We start from the raw sequence: 18,851 nt of genomic DNA, 5'->3' as shown, positions 1-18,851 counted from the left end.
CTGCAGTACTGTTCTTCCTCTCCTATGGTCCCTGTGAATGCCGGTCTGCGGCAGGTAGCGTGACTGGTGAGGTTGGCGCTGCTGTCAACACTCATTCCTCGCCACCTCCCTGGTCTTCATTTTCTGCACAGAAGACCCCTTTGGGCTCCATTGTTTGGGATCTGTACCATTTTGATACTCCTTATCACCCACCTACGAACACTTGATAAAGATCAGTTCACTGATGGAAACGTCGTATGGTGTTTGGAGGAATAAAGAAGTTGTAACTGGATCATTGCCTGCTGCCACGGTCTTACCTGTATACTGTGCTGATTGGGGCCGAGCGATCCAGTTCCCTGCTGTGGCATGCACATTGGACAGTCGCACCCTGAGGATTTGATGGAGTTGTGCTGTCTTGGACTTTAAATTACTACACCTACGAATACCCGAAGTTCCCCGCAGGCCCCACCACGTACGTGCTACACTGTGGCTCAGATCTTGGGTCATCGTTGACTTTGGAATAACACAACCCGCATCTTAACACTTCCCCTGAAATCCTTGAGTACTCCCCGTTTTCAGGAAGCAAACTATAAAATGCTTGCCCGATAGTCCCTACTCGCCTAGATATTCTCCTCCTCTCATGTGGCACAGAGTGGTAAGGCAGCAGAATGCAGTCCTAAGCTCTCGCTCATGACCTGAGGGTTGCTGGTTAAATTCCCGCGTGGTTCAGGTAGCCGGCCCAAGGTTGACTCAGCCTTCCATCCTTCCGAGGTCGGTAAAATGAGCCCCAGCTTGCTGGGGGGTAATAAGTAAATTACCTGAAATCTGCGGAATAAGTTGGCGCTATACAAATACCAAGATTTTTATTTATTTTCCCGGAGCTAGCGACACTTGTTGGAGATGTGGCGAGGAGGGAGGGACATTCCTCTACATTTTCTGGCCATGTTTTGTTCTTGGTGCCTTTTGGGACAAAGTGCGAGGACAATGTCATTGATGGTGTCATCCTGGAGGATCGCACCTCTTCCCATCATGACTCCTTCCATAGAACGTGGTTCCACTGGATGGAGTTCCAAGAAACCTCTGAATAGGAACCTCCTGCAAGACGCTGCCCAGTGGGTTTACTGCAGATTGGCTTTGAGGTGGGCCGGTGAGGACTTGTTCCCTGCCCCCCCACCTCTCTACTCCCATCTCTCCTGTTCTACCTTCTTCCTCTTGGGGTGGCTGACCCCTGGGATGTATTGCTATATGCTGTTGCCCTATTCCTTCTCTGCTTAGTAACCATGTATTCGTGTTTAGGTATTATTGCATCTACTGTACTCCTATCCCTTAGTGGGGGGTCTCTCTGTTTCCACCCTTGGTATACATAAAGAACGCGTAACGGAGGGGGAATAATCCATCTTCCACTGGTAACATGCCGACAGCTCCACATGCAGGATGCTTACCGTTCCAGAGCAGCTTCTCGAACGCTTCTTTTCCTCTGCTGAGAATACTGGAGAACTTGCTGTGAGCGTCCTTGTCCTCGACATCTTCGGCCATCTGACACATCATACACACCGCGGCCAACCAGAGCCCCCCACAGTAAGCGCTGAGGAAGACAGACATCATAACATAGCGATAAGGCACCCCCCCCCCCACTGTTACTGATAAACTACCCCCCCCCCCCCCACACACACACATTATATACAGAAGGAAACAACTGCAGCCGGACAAGATCAGACATGGGGCAATAAGAACCCCGATGATGGCCTCTCACCTTGGTCCTGTCATCACCCAACCGTCATACGTTTGATCAGCGAAGCCGCAGTTCTCAATCAGACCGTCGCCATCATGATCAAACTTCAATGCAGAGTCCATAACCGCCTGAAGTAATAAAGACCTCACTGTCACGGGCCAATGCTGCGACATGTGGCGCTTACCTGACGGTCACATGTCTCTAAGGAAGAGCCCTGGGCGGCGTGGTATTTACCTGGCAGACCGGCCACATGTCTCGAAGGTAGCACGAGCTCTTAGTCATGTGGTAGTCCCTATAGACTTGCAGCACAAACTTGAGGTTGAGGTCCTTCCACTTGGCAGTGTCATGGATGATGTAGGCATTGAGCTTCTGCCATGGCTCATCATCTAAGAGACGGGAAGGGGAAATAAATCAACATATCACAGAACCAATAGAAAAAGGGATAAACTGTAGAGAGGTCTCACCGGGGTCTCCAACATCATGAGGAACAACATTCCTGCTCTTCACCGGAGCCACCGAGCCACTCATCAGATACCTTCTCATCTCAGGATCCTCCTGGAGAACGGAGGCAGCTAAGAGAACATGGAGATTGTAAAGGGGGAGAAGATCTGCTGACAGGAGAACAACCGCCGTATCTGCAGGATGATGGCTGATGACCACTGTATACAGAGAATGACCATCATATCCACTATGTACAGAGAACGACTGCCATATCTGCAGGATGATGGCTGATGACCACTGTATACACAGAGAATGACCATCATATCCACTATATACAGAGAACGACCGCCATATCTGCAGGTGATGGCTGATGACCACGGTATACACAGAATGACAATCATATACACTATGTACAGAGAACGGCCGCCGTATCTGCAGGATGATGGCTGATGACCACTGTATACACAGAGAATGACCATCATATCCACTATATAGAGAGAACGACCGCCATATCTGCAGGATGACGGCCAATGACCACTGTATACACAGAGAATGACCATCATATCCATTATATACATAGAACGACTGCCATATCTGCAGGATGACGGCCGATGACCACTGTATACACAGAGAATGACCATCATATCCACTATATACAGAGAACGACCACCATATCTACAGGATGACGGCCAATGACTACTGTATACACAGAGAATGACCATCATATCCACTATGTACAGAGAACGACCACCACATCTACAGGATGACGGCCGATGACCACTGTATACACAGAGAATGACCATCATATCCACTATATACAGAGAACGACCACCATATCTACAGGATGACGGCCAATGACCACTGTATACACAGAGAATGACCATCATATCCACTATATACATAGAACGACTGCCATATCTGCAGGATGACGGCCAATGACCACTGTATACACAGAGAATGACCATCATATCCATTATATACATAGAACGACTGCCATATCTGCAGGATGACGGCCGATGACCACTGTATACACAGAGAATGACCATCATATCCACTATATACAGAGAACGACCACCATATCTACAGGATGACGGCCAATGACTACTGTATACACAGAGAATGACCATCATATCCACTATGTACAGAGAACGACCACCACATCTACAGGATGACGGCCGATGACCACTGTATACACAGAGAATGACCATCATATCCACTATATACAGAGAACGACCACCATATCTACAGGATGACGGCCAATGACCACTGTATACACAGAGAATGACCATCATATCCACTATATACATAGAACGACTGCCATATCTGCAGGATGACGGCCAATGACCACTGTATACACAGAGAATGACCATCATATCCACTATATACATAGAACAACTGCCATATCTGCAGGATGACGGCCAATGACCACTGTATACACAGAGAATGACCATCATATCCACTATATAGAGAGAACGGCCGCCATATCTGCAGGATGATGGCTGATGACCACTGTATACACAGAGAATGACCATCATATCCACTATATACAGAGAACGACTGAGATATGTGCAGGATGACGCCAAATGACCACTGTATACACAGAGAATGACCATCATATCCACTATATACAGAGAACGACCGCCATATCTGCAGGATGACGGCCAATGACCACTGTATACAGAGAATGACCATCATATCCACTATATACAGAGAACGACCGCCATATCTGCAGGATGACGGCCAATGACCACTGTATACAGAGAATGACCATCATATCCACTATATACAGAGAACGACTGCCATATCTGCAGGATGACGGCCAATGACCACTGTATACACAGAGAATGACCATCATATCCACTATATAAAGTGAACGACTGCCATATCTGCAGGATGACGGCCGATGACCACTGTATACACAGAGAATGACCATCATATCCACTATGTACAGAGAACGGCTGCCATATCTGCAGGATGATGGCTGATGACCACTGTATACACAGAGAATGACCATCATATCCACTATATACAGAGAACGACCGCCATATCTGCAGGATGACGGCCAATGACCACTGTATACACAGAGAATGACCATCATATCCACTATATACAGAGAACGACTGCCATATCTGCAGGATGACGGCCAATGACCACTGTATACACAGAGAATGACCATCATATCCACTATATATAGAGAACGACCGCCATATCTGCAGGATGATGGCCAATGACCACTTTATACACAGAGAATGACCATCATATCCACTATATACAGAGAATGACCGCCATATCTGCAGGATGACGGCCGATGTCCACTGTATACACAGAGAATGACCATCATATCCACTATATAGAGAGAACGGCCGCCGTATCTGCAGGATGACGGTCAATGACCACTTTATACACAGAGAATGACCATCATATCCACTATATACAGAGAATGACCACCATATCTGCAGGATGACGGCCGATGTCCACTGTATACACAGAGAATGACCATCATATCCACTATATAGAGAGAACGGCCGCCGTATCTGCAGGATGACGGTCAATGACCACTGTATACAGAGAATGACAATCATACCCACTATATACAGAGAACGACTGCCATATCTGCAGGATGACGGCCAATGACCACTGTATACACAGAGAATGACCATCATATCGACTATATAAAGTGAACGACTGCCATATCTGCAGGATGACGGCCGATGACCACTGTATACACAGAGAATGACCATCATATCCACTATATACAGAGAACGGCCGCCGTATCTGCAGGATGACGTCAATGACCACTGTATACAGAGAATGACAATCATATCCACTATATACAGAGAACGACCGCCATATCTGCAGTATGACGGCTGATATCCATTGTATACAGAGAACGACCCAAATATCCACTGTATACACAGAACTACCCAATAACTGCAGAATAGCGACTGATGTCAACTGTATACAGTGAACAACCCACATATCTGCAGGATGACGGCCGATAACCACTGTATACAGAGAACGACCCAAATATCCACTGTATACAGAGAACAAACAACATATCTGCAGGATGGCGACCAATAACCACTGCATACAGAGAACGACCCAAATATCCACTGTATACAGAGAACAACCGCCATATCTGCAGGATGGCGACCAATAACCACTGTATACAGAGAACGACCCACATATCCACTGTATACAGAGAGAATGACTATCATATCCACTATATACAGAGAACGACCCCCATATCTGCAGGATGATGGCTGATATCCATTGTATACAGAGAACGACCTAAATATCCACTGTATACACAGAACTACCCAATATCTGCAGAATGGCGACTGATATTGACTGTATACAGTGAACAACCCACATATCTGCAGGATGGCGGCCGATAACTACTGTATACAGAGAACGACCCAAATATCTTCGTATACAGAGAACAAACAACATATTTGCAGGATGGCGACCAATAACCACTGTATACAAAGAACAATCCAAATATCCACTGTATACAGAGAATGACTGCCATATCTGCAGGATGGCGACCAATAACCACTGTATACAGAGAACGACCCAAATATCCACTGTATACAGAGAACGACCGCCATATCTGCAGGATGGCGACCAATAACCACTGTATACAGAGAACGACCCACATATCTGCAGGATGACAGCCGATGACCACTGTATACAGGGAATGACCATCAAATCCACTATATAGAGAGAACGACTGCCATATCTGCAGGATGACGGCCAATGACCACTGTATACACAGAGAATGACCATCATATCCACTATATAGAGAGAACGGGCGCCGTATCTGCAGGATAATGGCCAATGACTACTGTATACAGAGAATGACCATCATATCCACTATATACAGAGAACGACCGCCATATCTGCAGGATGACAGCCAATGACCACTGTATACACAGAGAATGACCATCATATCCACTATATACAGAGAACGACCGCCATATCTGCAGGATGACAGCCAATGACCACTGTATACACAGAGAATGACCATCATATCCACTATATATAGAGAGAACGACTGCCATATCTGCAGGATAATGGCCAATGACCACTGTATACACAGAGAATGACCATCAAATCCATTATGCACAGGGAACGACCTCCATATCTGCAGGATGACGGCCAATGACCACTGTATACACAGAGAATGACCATCATATCCACTATATACAGAGAACGACCGCCATATCTGCAGGATGATGGCTGATGACCACTGTATACACAGAGAATGACCATCATATCCACTATATACAGAGAACGACCACCATATCTGCAGGATGACAGCCGATTACCACTGTATACACAGAGAATGACCATCATATCCACTATATACAGAAAACGACCACCATATCTGCAGGATGACGGCCAATGACTACTGTATACACAGAGAATGACCATCATATCCATTATGTACAGAGAACGACCGCCATATCTGCAGGATGATGGCTGATGACCACTGTATACACAGAGAATGACCATCATATCCACTATATAGAGAGAACGGCCACCGTATCTGCAGGATGACGGCCAATGACCACTGTATACACAGAGAATGACCATCATATCCATTATGTACAGAGAACGACCGCCATATCTGCAGGATGATGGCTGATGACCACTGTATACACAGAGAATGACCATCATATTCACTGTATAGAGAGAACGACCGCCATATCTGCAGGATAATGGCCAATGACCAATGTATACAGAGAATGACCATCATATCTACTATATAGAGAGAACGACCGCCATATCTGCAGTATGCCGGCTGATATCTATTGTATACAGTGAACGACCCAAATATCCACTGTATACACAGAACTACCCAATATCTGCAGAATGGCGACTGATATCGACTGTATACAGTGAACAACCCACATATCTGCAGGATGGCGACCAATAACCACTGCATACAGAGAACGACCCAAATATCCACTGTATACAGAGAACAACCGCCATATCTGCAGGATGGCGACCAATAACCACTGTATACAGAGAACGACCCACATATCCACTGTATACAGAGAATGACTCCAATCTCTGCAGGATGATGGCCAACATCCATTGTATACAAGAATGACCCCCATATCTGCAGGATGACGGCCTATAACCACTGTATACAGAGAATGACCCCCATATCTATAGCATGATGGCCGATAATCACTGAATATAGAGAACAACCCACATATCCACTATATACAGAGAACGACCGCCATATCTGCAGGATGATGGCTGATGACCACTGTATACAGAGAATGACCATCATATCCACTATACACAGAGAATGACCCCCATATCTGCAGGATGATGGCTGATATCCCTTGTTACAGAGAACGACCCAAATATCCACTGTATACAGAGAACTACCCAATATCTGCAGAATGGCGGCTGATATTGACTGTATACAGAGAACAACCCACATATCTGCAGGATGACGGCCGATAACCACTGTATACAGAGACCAACCCAAATATCCACTGTATACAGAGAACTACCCCCATATCTGCAGGATGATGGCGGATATCCCTTGTATACAGAGAACGACCCAAATATCCACTGTATACACAGAACTACCCAATATCTGCAGAATGGCGACTGATATCGACTGTATACAGAGAACAACCCGCATATCTGCAGGATGACGGCCGATAACCACTGTATACAGAGAACAACCCAAATATCCACTATATACAGAGAATGACCCCCATATCTGCAGGATGATGGCTGATATCCCTTGTATACAGAGAACGACCCAAATATCCACTGTATACACAGAACTACCCAATATCTGCAGAATGGCGACTGATATCGACTGTATACAGAGAACAACCCGCATATCTGCAGGATGACGGCCGATAACCACTGTATACAGAGAACAACCCAAATATCCACTGTATACAGAGAACTACCACCATATCTGCAGGATGGCGACCGATAACCACTGTATACAGAGAACAACCCAAATATCCACTGTATACAGAGAATGACCTCCATATCTATAGCATGATGGCCAATATCCACTGTATACAGAGAACAACCCACATATCTGCAATATGACGGCCGATATCCATTGTATATAAAGAACTACCGCCATATCCACTGTATACAAGAATGACCCCCATATCTACAGGATGATGGCCGATATCCATTGTATATAGAGAACTACCGCCATATCCACTGTATACAAGAATGACCCCCATATCTATAGGATGACGGCCTATAACCACTGTATACAGAGAATGACTCCCATATCTATCCATATCTATAGGATGACGGACGATAACCACTGAATAAAGAGAACGACCCCCATATATGCAGGATGATTGCCTATAACCACTGTATACAGAGAATGACCCCCATATCTATCCATATCTATAGGATGACGGACAATAATGACTGAATACAGAGAACGACCTACATATCCACTGTATACAGAGAATGACTCCAATGTCTGCAGGATGACGGCCAACATCCACTGTATACAAGAATGACCCCCATATCTGCAGGATGACGGCCTATAACCACTGTATACAGAGAATGACCCCCATATCTATAGCATGATGGCCGATAATCACTGAATATAGAGAACAACCCACATATCCACTATATACAGAGAACGACCGCCATATCTGCAGGATGATGGCTGATGACCACTGTATACAGAGAATGACCATCATATCCACTATACACAGAGAATGACCCCCATATCTGCAGGATGATGGCTGATATCCCTTGTTACAGAGAACGACCCAAATATCCACTGTATACAGAGAACTACCCAATATCTGCAGAATGGCGGCTGATATTGACTGTATACAGAGAACAACCCACATATCTGCAGGATGACGGCCGATAACCACTGTATACAGAGACCAACCCAAATATCCACTGTATACAGAGAACTACCCCCATATCTGCAGGATGATGGCTGATATCCCTTGTATACAGAGAACGACCCAAATATCCACTGTATACACAGAACTACCCAATATCTGCAGAATGGCGACTGATATCGACTGTATACAGAGAACAACCCGCATATCTGCAGGATGACGGCCGATAACCACTGTATACAGAGAACAACCCAAATATCCACTATATACAGAGAATGACCCCCATATCTGCAGGATGATGGCTGATATCCCTTGTATACAGAGAACGACCCAAATATCCACTGTATACACAGAACTACCCAATATCTGCAGAATGGCGACTGATATCGACTGTATACAGAGAACAACCCGCATATCTGCAGGATGACGGCCGATAACCACTGTATACAGAGAACAACCCAAATATCCACTGTATACAGAGAACTACCACCATATCTGCAGGATGGCGACCGATAACCACTGTATACAGAGAACAACCCAAATATCCACTGTATACAGAGAATGACCTCCATATCTATAGCATGATGGCCAATATCCACTGTATACAGAGAACAACCCACATATCTGCAATATGACGGCCGATATCCATTGTATATAAAGAACTACCGCCATATCCACTGTATACAAGAATGACCCCCATATCTACAGGATGATGGCCGATATCCATTGTATATAGAGAACTACCGCCATATCCACTGTATACAAGAATGACCCCCATATCTATAGGATGACGGCCTATAACCACTGTATACAGAGAATGACTCCCATATCTATCCATATCTATAGGATGACGGACGATAACCACTGAATAAAGAGAACGACCCCCATATATGCAGGATGATTGCCTATAACCACTGTATACAGAGAATGACCCCCATATCTATCCATATCTATAGGATGACGGACAATAATGACTGAATACAGAGAACGACCTACATATCCACTGTATACAGAGAATGACTCCAATGTCTGCAGGATGACGGCCAACATCCACTGTATACAAGAATGACAGGTTTCGCAGTAGCAGGGGGAACACCTGGATAATTCTTTATTTCGTCACAGTGAGGGTTCTCAGGTAACTCTAAAACGTAACTTTTAATTACAGTCTTACATAAAAAGGATTCTGTTTAGTCAAAGTCCTAGCTTACAGACACACAAACAAAAAATGTTAAAATGTCTAACCCCTAGCAACTTCTGGGGAAAGAACAGCCAATGAGCCACCCTTGAAAAAAGTGTATAGTTACACAGTATCGGGAAATCAGGAAATCCCGATACTTCTCAAGTTTAATATCGTATACAACTTGAGACAGAGTATTTAAGTTTGGCTCAATGGAACTAGCTAGATTGTTCCCATCATAGTGAACAGATAGTACAGCTATTCAATGAAGATGAATGCTGTCAATTTCATCAACAGGCCGTGGTTGTGTCTCTTGGCTGGGATGAGATACACTTTTTACGGCTAGTCGAAGAAGAAAAAAATGTTTTTAAAGCTGACAATCGTCAATCGTTATGGCTCAACATGGCGTTCTTATAAGCCAATGTATAGCCACAAAGTGCAGTGCATCAACTGCTGAAAAAATGCTTAACTGGGTTCGACGCGTTTCCGCTACGATAAACGCAGCCTCATCAGGAACCACCAATTATGGATCAATAAGTCAGCTATAAAGAGATCGGTAAGTCCCGAAAACGAGACTCACCCCTCTTTAAATAGAAGGAAAGTGGACTGTTCTACCAATTAATGAGAACAAATAAGTCCGCTTCCTGACAGAAAATAAAACTGCAGGATTGGAGATTGAAAGGTAAGTCCCAAGGTGGGGAGATACCCTGCATTCACTCAGAGGAGATAGACGATCCTATCACTAGGTTAGAAAAGATAAGCCCAGTTTCCCCCAGAAAAGATTTTTCAGGAACAAAATAAAAAAAATGGCAGCAACCAGCCTCAGTGGTAGGCAGGTAGCTATCTGCCTACCACTGAGGCTGGTTGCTGCCATTTTTTTTTATTTTGTTCCTGAAAAATCTGTTCTCATTAATTGGTAGAACAGTCCACTTTCCTTCTATTTAAAGAGGGGTGAGTCTCGTTTTCGGGACTTACCGATCTCTTTATAGCTGACTTATTGATCCATAATTGATGGTTCCTGATGAGGCTGCGTTTATCGTAGCGGAAACGCGTCGAACCCAGTTAAGCATTTTTTCAGCAGTTGATGCACTGCACTTTGTGGCTATACATTGGCTTATAAGAACGCCATGTTGAGCCACAATGATTGACGATTGTCAGCTTTAAAAACATTTTTTTCTTCTTCGACTAGCCGTAAAAAGTGTATCTCATCCCAACCAAGAGACACAACCACGGCCTGTTGATGAAATTGACAGCATTCATCTTCATTGAATAGCTGTACTATCTGTTCACTATGATGGGAACAATCTAGCTAGTTCCATTGAGCCAAACTTAAATACTCTGTCTCAAGTTGTATACGATATTAAACTTGAGAAGTATCGGGAATTCCTGATTTCCCGATACTGTGTAACTATACACTTTTTTCAAGGGTGGCTCATTGGCTGTTCTTTCCCCAGAAGTTGCTAGGGGTTAGACATTTTAACATTTTTTGTTTGTGTGTCTGTAAGCTAGGACTTTGACTAAACAGAATCCTTTTTATGTAAGACTGTAATTAAAAGTTACGTTTTAGAGTTACCTGGTATACAAGAATGACCTATCAAAAGCATGATGGCCAATATCCACTGTATACAGAGAACAACCCAAATATCCACTGTATACAGAGAATGACTCCCATATCTATAGGCTGACGGATGATAACCACTAAATACAGGCAACGACCCACATATTCACTGTATACAGAGAATGACCTCCATATCTATAGCATGATGGCCAATATCCACTGTATACAGAGAATAACCCACATATCTGCAGGATGACGTCCGATATCCATTGTATATAGAGAACTGCCGCCATATCCACTGTATACAAGAATGACCCACATATCTGCAGGATGACGTCCGATATCCATTGTATATAGAGAACTGCCGCCATATCCACTGTATACAAGAATGACCCACATATCTGCAGAATGACGGCCGATATCCATTGTATATAGAGAACTACCGCCATATCAACTGTATACAAGAATGACCCCCATATCTGCAGGATGATGGCCGATATCCATTGTATATAGAGAACTACCGCCATATCCACTGTATACAAGAATGACCCCCATATCTGCAGGATGATGGCCGATATCCATTGTATATAGAGAACTACCGCCATATCCACTGTATACAAGAATGACCCCCATATCTATAGGATGACGGCCTATAACCACTGTATACAGAGAATGACCCCCATATCTATCCATATCTATAGGATGACGGACGATAATGACTGAATACAGAGAACGACCTACATATCCACTGTATACAGAGAATGACTCCAATGTCTGCAGGATGATGGCCAACATCCATTGTATACAAGAATGACCCCCATATCTGCAGGATGACGGCCTATAACCACTGTATACAGAGAATGACCCCCATATCTATAGCATGATGGCCGATAATCACTGAATATAGAGAACGACCCGCATATCCACTATATACAGAGAATGACCCCCATATCTATAGGATGACGGCCGATAATCACTGATGTAGGCAGTTAAAGGGTGAAGTTGTGGATGGAGTATACCTCCCTCCCAGGCTCTTAGTCTGGACAGGGTGGCGCTCCAGTCCACAGCTTCACCCTGGTTTTTAGGAGGCTCAGATGTAAGCACTGACCTCGTTACTGGAGCATAAAAGACTGCAGCTCCAGGAAGTCAGGGTCTGACAGCCTGAGGAGGAACCCCCTGAGCACCCTGCGCGGCCCTGAGCGCCCCTGCGCGGCCCTGAGCGCCCCTGCGCGGCCCTGAGCGCCCCTGCGCGGCCCTGAGCGGCCCTGAGCGCCCCTGCGCGGCCCTGAGCTCCCCTGCGCGGCCCTGAGCGCCCCTGCGCGGCCCTGAGCGCCCCTGCGCGGCCCTGAGCGCCCCTGCGAGGCCCTGAGCTCCCTGCGTGGCCCTGAGCACCCTGCGTGGCGCCTCTGCTGTTTTTGAAAAGACTTTTCTGTGTTGCGGTGCTTGACAAATAAAACTGAAGTAAGTTTTATGTTACTTTCTGGTCCTGCGTGTCTTTGCCGCCCCTCCCCCTGGAGAACATTACTACATATGGTGCTCAGATGCGGGCAGCAATCTCAACCGCTGAGGACAACGGCAAGACACCCTGTGGATGTCCTGGATAAAGTCTGCGACGGCGATGCAAGCGCCATCCCCAGCTATGGAGGAGCTGTTGGTGCAGATGGATCGGCTGACGGAGGTCCTCCCCAAACATGCAGCCTTGAGGAAGGAGAGAGCTCCGACTACAGCCAGGCCCAGAGAGACTGTGCAGAAGTTTCTGCAAAAGATGACTCCGGATGATGAGATGACGCCTATCTGGCCGTGTTTGAGAGAACCGCCGAACGAGAGAAACTCCCCAAGGCTGAGTGGGTCGAGGTTCTAGCACCGTTCCTCACTGCGGAACCACAGAAGGCATACCACGACCTCAGTGCTCACGAGGTAAACTACTACGCCGGGTTAAAAGCAGAGATCCTGGCTCATCTGGATGTCACGGCGGCGGTCTGAGCACTGCGAGTGCATAATAGCTACAGGTCCGACCAATCAGCCAGGTCGCAGATGTTTGACCTGTACCATCTGGTAAAGAAATGGCTGGAAGCGGACGTTTGCACACCCGCCCAGATGGTCGACAAAGTTGTGGTGGATCAATATAACCGTGCCCTGCCGGCAGATCTGCAGTGCTGGGCCGGCCATGGAGGACCCAAGGATGCTAACCAGCTGGTAGATCTGGTCGACCGCTACACTGCAACTGAGAACTACCTCCAGGACGTCCATTCCGCCCAGACCCCCGCTACGAGTTCCAAGCCAACACAGGGTAAGAGACCACTAGATGCCAGAGGAAAGCTGTGGCGTGGCGGGAAGGAGGTCGGGCCACTGGAAGGGGCACCATTGAAGTTAAAAGGCTCTGATAGCCCCAACCAGTTCTCTAAGCCAAGGAGAGCAGGGCCTTTGAGATGCTGGAGATGCCAGGGGCTCAGGCATGTGTTGGCTCAGTGCCCTGTGACCAATGAGCCTATGGAGTGACACGTTGCTTGGCACGGTCCTTGTTCACAAGTCCAATCTGCAATGCCTCCCAGAGACTAGAGACTGAGCCACAACTGTGTCTCATAAGTGTAAACCACCATTCTGTGGAGGCTCTGCTGGACTCGGGTAGCCTGGTCACCTTAGTGCATGCCAGCCTGATAGCAGAAGGCTTCATACCGGGTAAGCACATGAGTGTGGTATGTATACATGGTGATACAAGGGTGTATCTTATGGCACAGTGTAACTCATGTCAGAACTGTGACCTACGATGTAGATGTTGTCAAGGGATTGATGCACAGCGTGATATTGGGGCGCGATTTTCCTGTATTCTGGGACTTATGGGGAAAAATGATAATCCCTTCTAAAGAGACTGATGCAAACCCAGCTGACCTCACACCTCCGCAGGATAGCGGGGTCAATGTGGACGCTGAACCAGAGGATGTAACTTTTCCTTTACAGGTCTTGGCTGGGGATGACGCTGAGGAGGAAGTCTACCCCTCAGTTCAGGATGTGTCCGATCTGGAGGATGCGCCTGGGAACTTTGGGACAGCCCAGTTAAGGGACCCCACTCTTATCAATGCCAGAGAAAATGTGGTAGTGATAAATGGCGTGTTACAGGAGCCGGGTTCTGACCAACGGTTCCCCCACTTTGCCAAGAGTGATAACTTGTTGTATAGAGTAACAAAAATAGGTGAGAAAGTGGTGGGACAGTTGGTCGTGCCGAAGCCGTACAGGCGCAAGGTGCTGGACTTGGCACATAATCATGTATTAGGAGGACATTTAGGAACTGGTAAAACACAGGATAGAATTCTCCAAAGGTTCTTCTGGCCAGGAGTGTACAAGGACATAAAAGAGTACTGTGAGCCGTGCCCCACCTGTCAGAGCACCGCTCCTGTGTCGCACTTCCGCAGTCCCTTAGTGCCTCTCCCCATTATAGAGGTTCCCTTTGAATGAATTGGGATGGATTTAGTGGGTCCCATAGTCAAGTCGGCTAGAGGGCATCAATACATTTTGGTTGTGTTAGATTATGCCACTCGATACCCTGAGGCAATCCCTTTAAGAAGCCCTACTGCCAAAAGCATTGCAGGGAATTGTCCCTTATGTTCTCCAAAATGGGCCTTCCCAAGGAAAACCTCATGGACCAAGGGACCCCGTTCATGTCCAAAGTAACCAAAGAATTGTGCCAACTCTTTAAAATTGATCACATACGAACCTCGGTATACCACCCTCAGACGGATGGGTTGGTGGAGAGGTTCAATACGACCCTGAAGCAAATGCTAAAGTGGGTGGTAAAAAGAAGATGGTCGGGACTGGGACCGTCTATTACCTTATCTCATGTTCTCCATATGGAAAGTACCACAGGCTTCTTGCCATTTGAGTTGCTATATGGTCGGCACCCCAGAGGGTTGTTGGATATAGCCAGAGAAACCTGGGAGACCGAGTCTACTCCCTATAGGAGTGTGATAGAGCACGTGGCTCAGATGCAGGACCCCATTAATACTGGAATGCCCATTGTCAGGGAACACTTGCAGAGGGCGCAGGAGGCCCAAAGCAGAGAGTACAATCATTCTGCCAGGGTGAGAACTTTTAGTCCCGGTGACCGAGTCCTCATCTTGGTACCCACTGTAGAGAGTAAATTCCTCACTAGATGGCAGGGTCCCTACGAAATCGTTGAGAAGGTAGGCGACTATAGAGTGCACCAGCCGGGGAAAAGGGAGCCGTATCAGGTGTACCATGTTAATCTAATAAAACTCTGGAAGGATAGGGAACCCTTGGCTACCTCAAGCATCAGGAGGGGTGGGCCGCAGCCCTCCCTGCCCGATGTTAGAGTGGGTGAGGCCCTCTCGGTGTGCCAACGTCAGGAGGCAAAAGAGTTCCTACAAAGAAACACAGACACATTCTCTAACCGGCCCCGTCGTACACACGTCATAAAACATGATATCATAACTGAACCCGGGATGAAGGTAAACTTAAAACCGTATAGGATCCCAGAAGCCCGTAGGGAAGCGGTTTCTGCCGAGGTTAAGCGCATGCTGGAATTAGGGGTGATAGAGGAATCAAAAAGCGAGTGGTCATGCCCCATTGTGTTAGTCCCCAAACCAAAGGGTACTTGGGGGTTCTGCAATGATTTCAGAAATTTAAACGAAATCTCCAAATTTGATGCATATCCCATGTCCAGGGAGGATGAATTAATAGAGAGACTGGGTAACGCCAGGTATATCACCAAACTTGACCTCACCAAAGGGTACTGGCAAGGCCAAAGAGAAAACGGCCTTCTCAACCCCAGAGGGCTTGTTTCAGTACAGAGACATGCACTTGGGTTACATGGAGCGCCTGCTACCTTCCAAAGGTTAATGGATCGGATTTTGAGGCCTCACTGTAACTATTCTGCGCATACCTAGACGATGTCATAGTCTTATAGTACCGATTGGGAGAGTCACCTTGGGAAGGTACAGGCGGTCATGGATGCCATAAAAGGGGCAGGTTTAACCTTAAACCCTGGGAAATCTGCACTAGCCCTGGAGGAAGCCAAGTACCTTGGCTATGTTATTGGCCATGGCGTCATTAAACCCGAGGTCAACAAGGTAGAGGCCATACAGGCATGGCCTAGACCTTTAACAAAAAACAGGTCAGAGCTTTTTAAGGAATGACCGGGTACTATCGTAGGTTTGTGTCTAACTTTGCTTCCATGGCAGCACCACTTACGGACCTGACGAAAGGGGGCAAGTTGGTAATGGTGGCATGGACAGCCGAGGCCGAGCAGGCCTTTCAAAGTTTAAAGTCGGCCCTTTGCCAACGGCCAGTGTTGATAAGGGCGACTTCTCAAAACAGTTCATTGTGCAGACGGATGCTTCTAATGTAGGGTTGGGTGCAGTGTTGTCCCAGTCCATAAATGGGGAAGAACATCCAGTACTGTATTTAAGCGGGAAGCTATCTCCTGCGGAGAAGAATTATGCAGCTGTTGAACGGGAATGTTTAGCGGTAAAATGGGCACTAGAAACATTGAGGTACTATCTCTTGGGGAGAGAATTCAAATTGGTGTCAGACCATGCCCCCCTGACCTGGATGAAGCAACATAAGGAAAAGAATGCGAGAGTGACGAGGTGGTTTCACTCACTTCAGAACTTCAAGTTCACCCTTGAATATAGGCCAGGCAAATCACACGGTAATGCTGATGCCCTGTCTAGGGTGCATTGTCTTGTGAGGGTATATGTATATATTGCCATATGTGTTTTTTATGCTTTATACCTATATGCAAGTTCTATTCAATTCCAAATGAGAAAAAACGTAATCTGTCGCCTTACATCAGATATTCCAAAGGCCTTGCAAGGCGAAGACAAAATGTATTTTAAACACAGCAAAGAAGAATCGGACAAAGGCCGCGTGCTTGGCTGTTTTCCCAGAAGCGCAGTATCTAGATAACGACTTTTCAACTATGCATCTGAACTTTCACTGTCTCAGCCGGAAATCCGGACTTCCCATATATGGTTATGCTGTGAATTTGAGCCAATGAGCCCATCACCCATTCCTAGTGATGAGACCAAAGGGTATAAGAGCCCATGTAATCTGTAATAAAGTGCGCAGTTATGTCCCCGTGTGAGGAACTATACCAGACTTCCGTGTGTAGTGTCTCTTCTTTACCGCCGGCAGCGGGGCATTGGGGTGGGCCTGATTGGTGCTGTACGCAGAATTTACCCTGACAGTCTGGTTAACAAAAAGACCCAGCCCTTCGGGCTGGAGAAGAGGGGGGGATATGTAGGCAGCTAAAGGGTGAAGTTGTGGATGTATATCTCCCTCCCAGGCTCTTAATCTGGACAGGGTGGAGGTCCAGTCCACAGCTTCACCCTGGTTCTCAGGAACCACAGCTGTAAGCCCTGACCCAGTTACTGGGACATAAAAGGCTGCAGCTCCGGGAAGTCAGGGCCGGACAGCCTGAGGAGGAAACCTCTGAGCACCCTGCGCGGCCCTGAGCACCCTGCGTGGCCCTGAGCACCCTGCGTGGCCCTGAGCACCCTGCGTGGCGCCTCTGCTATTTCAAAAAGACTTTTCTGTGTTGCGGTGCGTGACAAATAAAACTGAAGGAAGTTTTATTTTACTTTCTGGTCCTGCGTGTCTTTGCCGCCCCTCCCCCTGGAGAACATTACTACACTGTATACAGAGAACGACCCACATATCCACTGTATACAGAGGACGACTGCCTAACCTGCAGGATGACGGCCGAAAACAACTGTATACAGAGAATGACTGACATATCTACAGGAAATGGCATCAGTCGTAATCCCACAGATACAGGGGGCCGCTCTAGGTCGTCATCCCACAGACACAGGGGGCCGTTCTAGGTCGTCATCCCACAGACACAGGGGGCCGTTCTAGGTCGTCATCCCACAGACACAGTGGGCCGTTCTAGGTCGTCATCCCACAGATACGCGGGGCCGTTCTAGGTCGTCATCCCACAGATACGCGGGGCCGTTCTAGGTCGTCATCCCACAGATACAGGGGGCCGTTCTAGGTCGTCATCCCACAGACACAGGGGGCCGTTCTAGGTCGTCATCCCACAGACACAGGGGGCCGTTCTAGGTCGTCATCCCACAG

At 46.9% G+C, this 18,851-nt stretch overlaps 1 protein-coding gene across 1 annotated transcript in view; it reads right to left on the bottom strand.

The window, feature by feature from the left end:
- Nucleotides 1-18,851, bottom strand: part of GBA2 (glucosylceramidase beta 2) — a 131,716-nt gene that overhangs the window by 25,206 nt on the left and 87,659 nt on the right. The window contains exons 12-15 of the mRNA XM_066602183.1: nucleotides 2,176-2,283; nucleotides 1,946-2,097; nucleotides 1,733-1,839; nucleotides 1,422-1,564 (exon numbers count right to left, since the gene is read on the bottom strand). Of these exons, the coding sequence (XP_066458280.1) occupies nucleotides 1,422-1,564; nucleotides 1,733-1,839; nucleotides 1,946-2,097; nucleotides 2,176-2,283 (510 nt within the window). The remainder of the gene's footprint in view (nucleotides 1-1,421; nucleotides 1,565-1,732; nucleotides 1,840-1,945; nucleotides 2,098-2,175; nucleotides 2,284-18,851) is intronic.

This window comes from Eleutherodactylus coqui, chromosome 5 (genome assembly GCF_035609145.1).
Source record: "Eleutherodactylus coqui strain aEleCoq1 chromosome 5, aEleCoq1.hap1, whole genome shotgun sequence".
NCBI classification, from domain to species: Eukaryota; Metazoa; Chordata; class Amphibia; order Anura; family Eleutherodactylidae; genus Eleutherodactylus; species Eleutherodactylus coqui.
The sequence above is the reverse complement of the archived record's forward strand: the minus strand, read 5'-3'. Positions and strand labels throughout refer to the sequence as shown.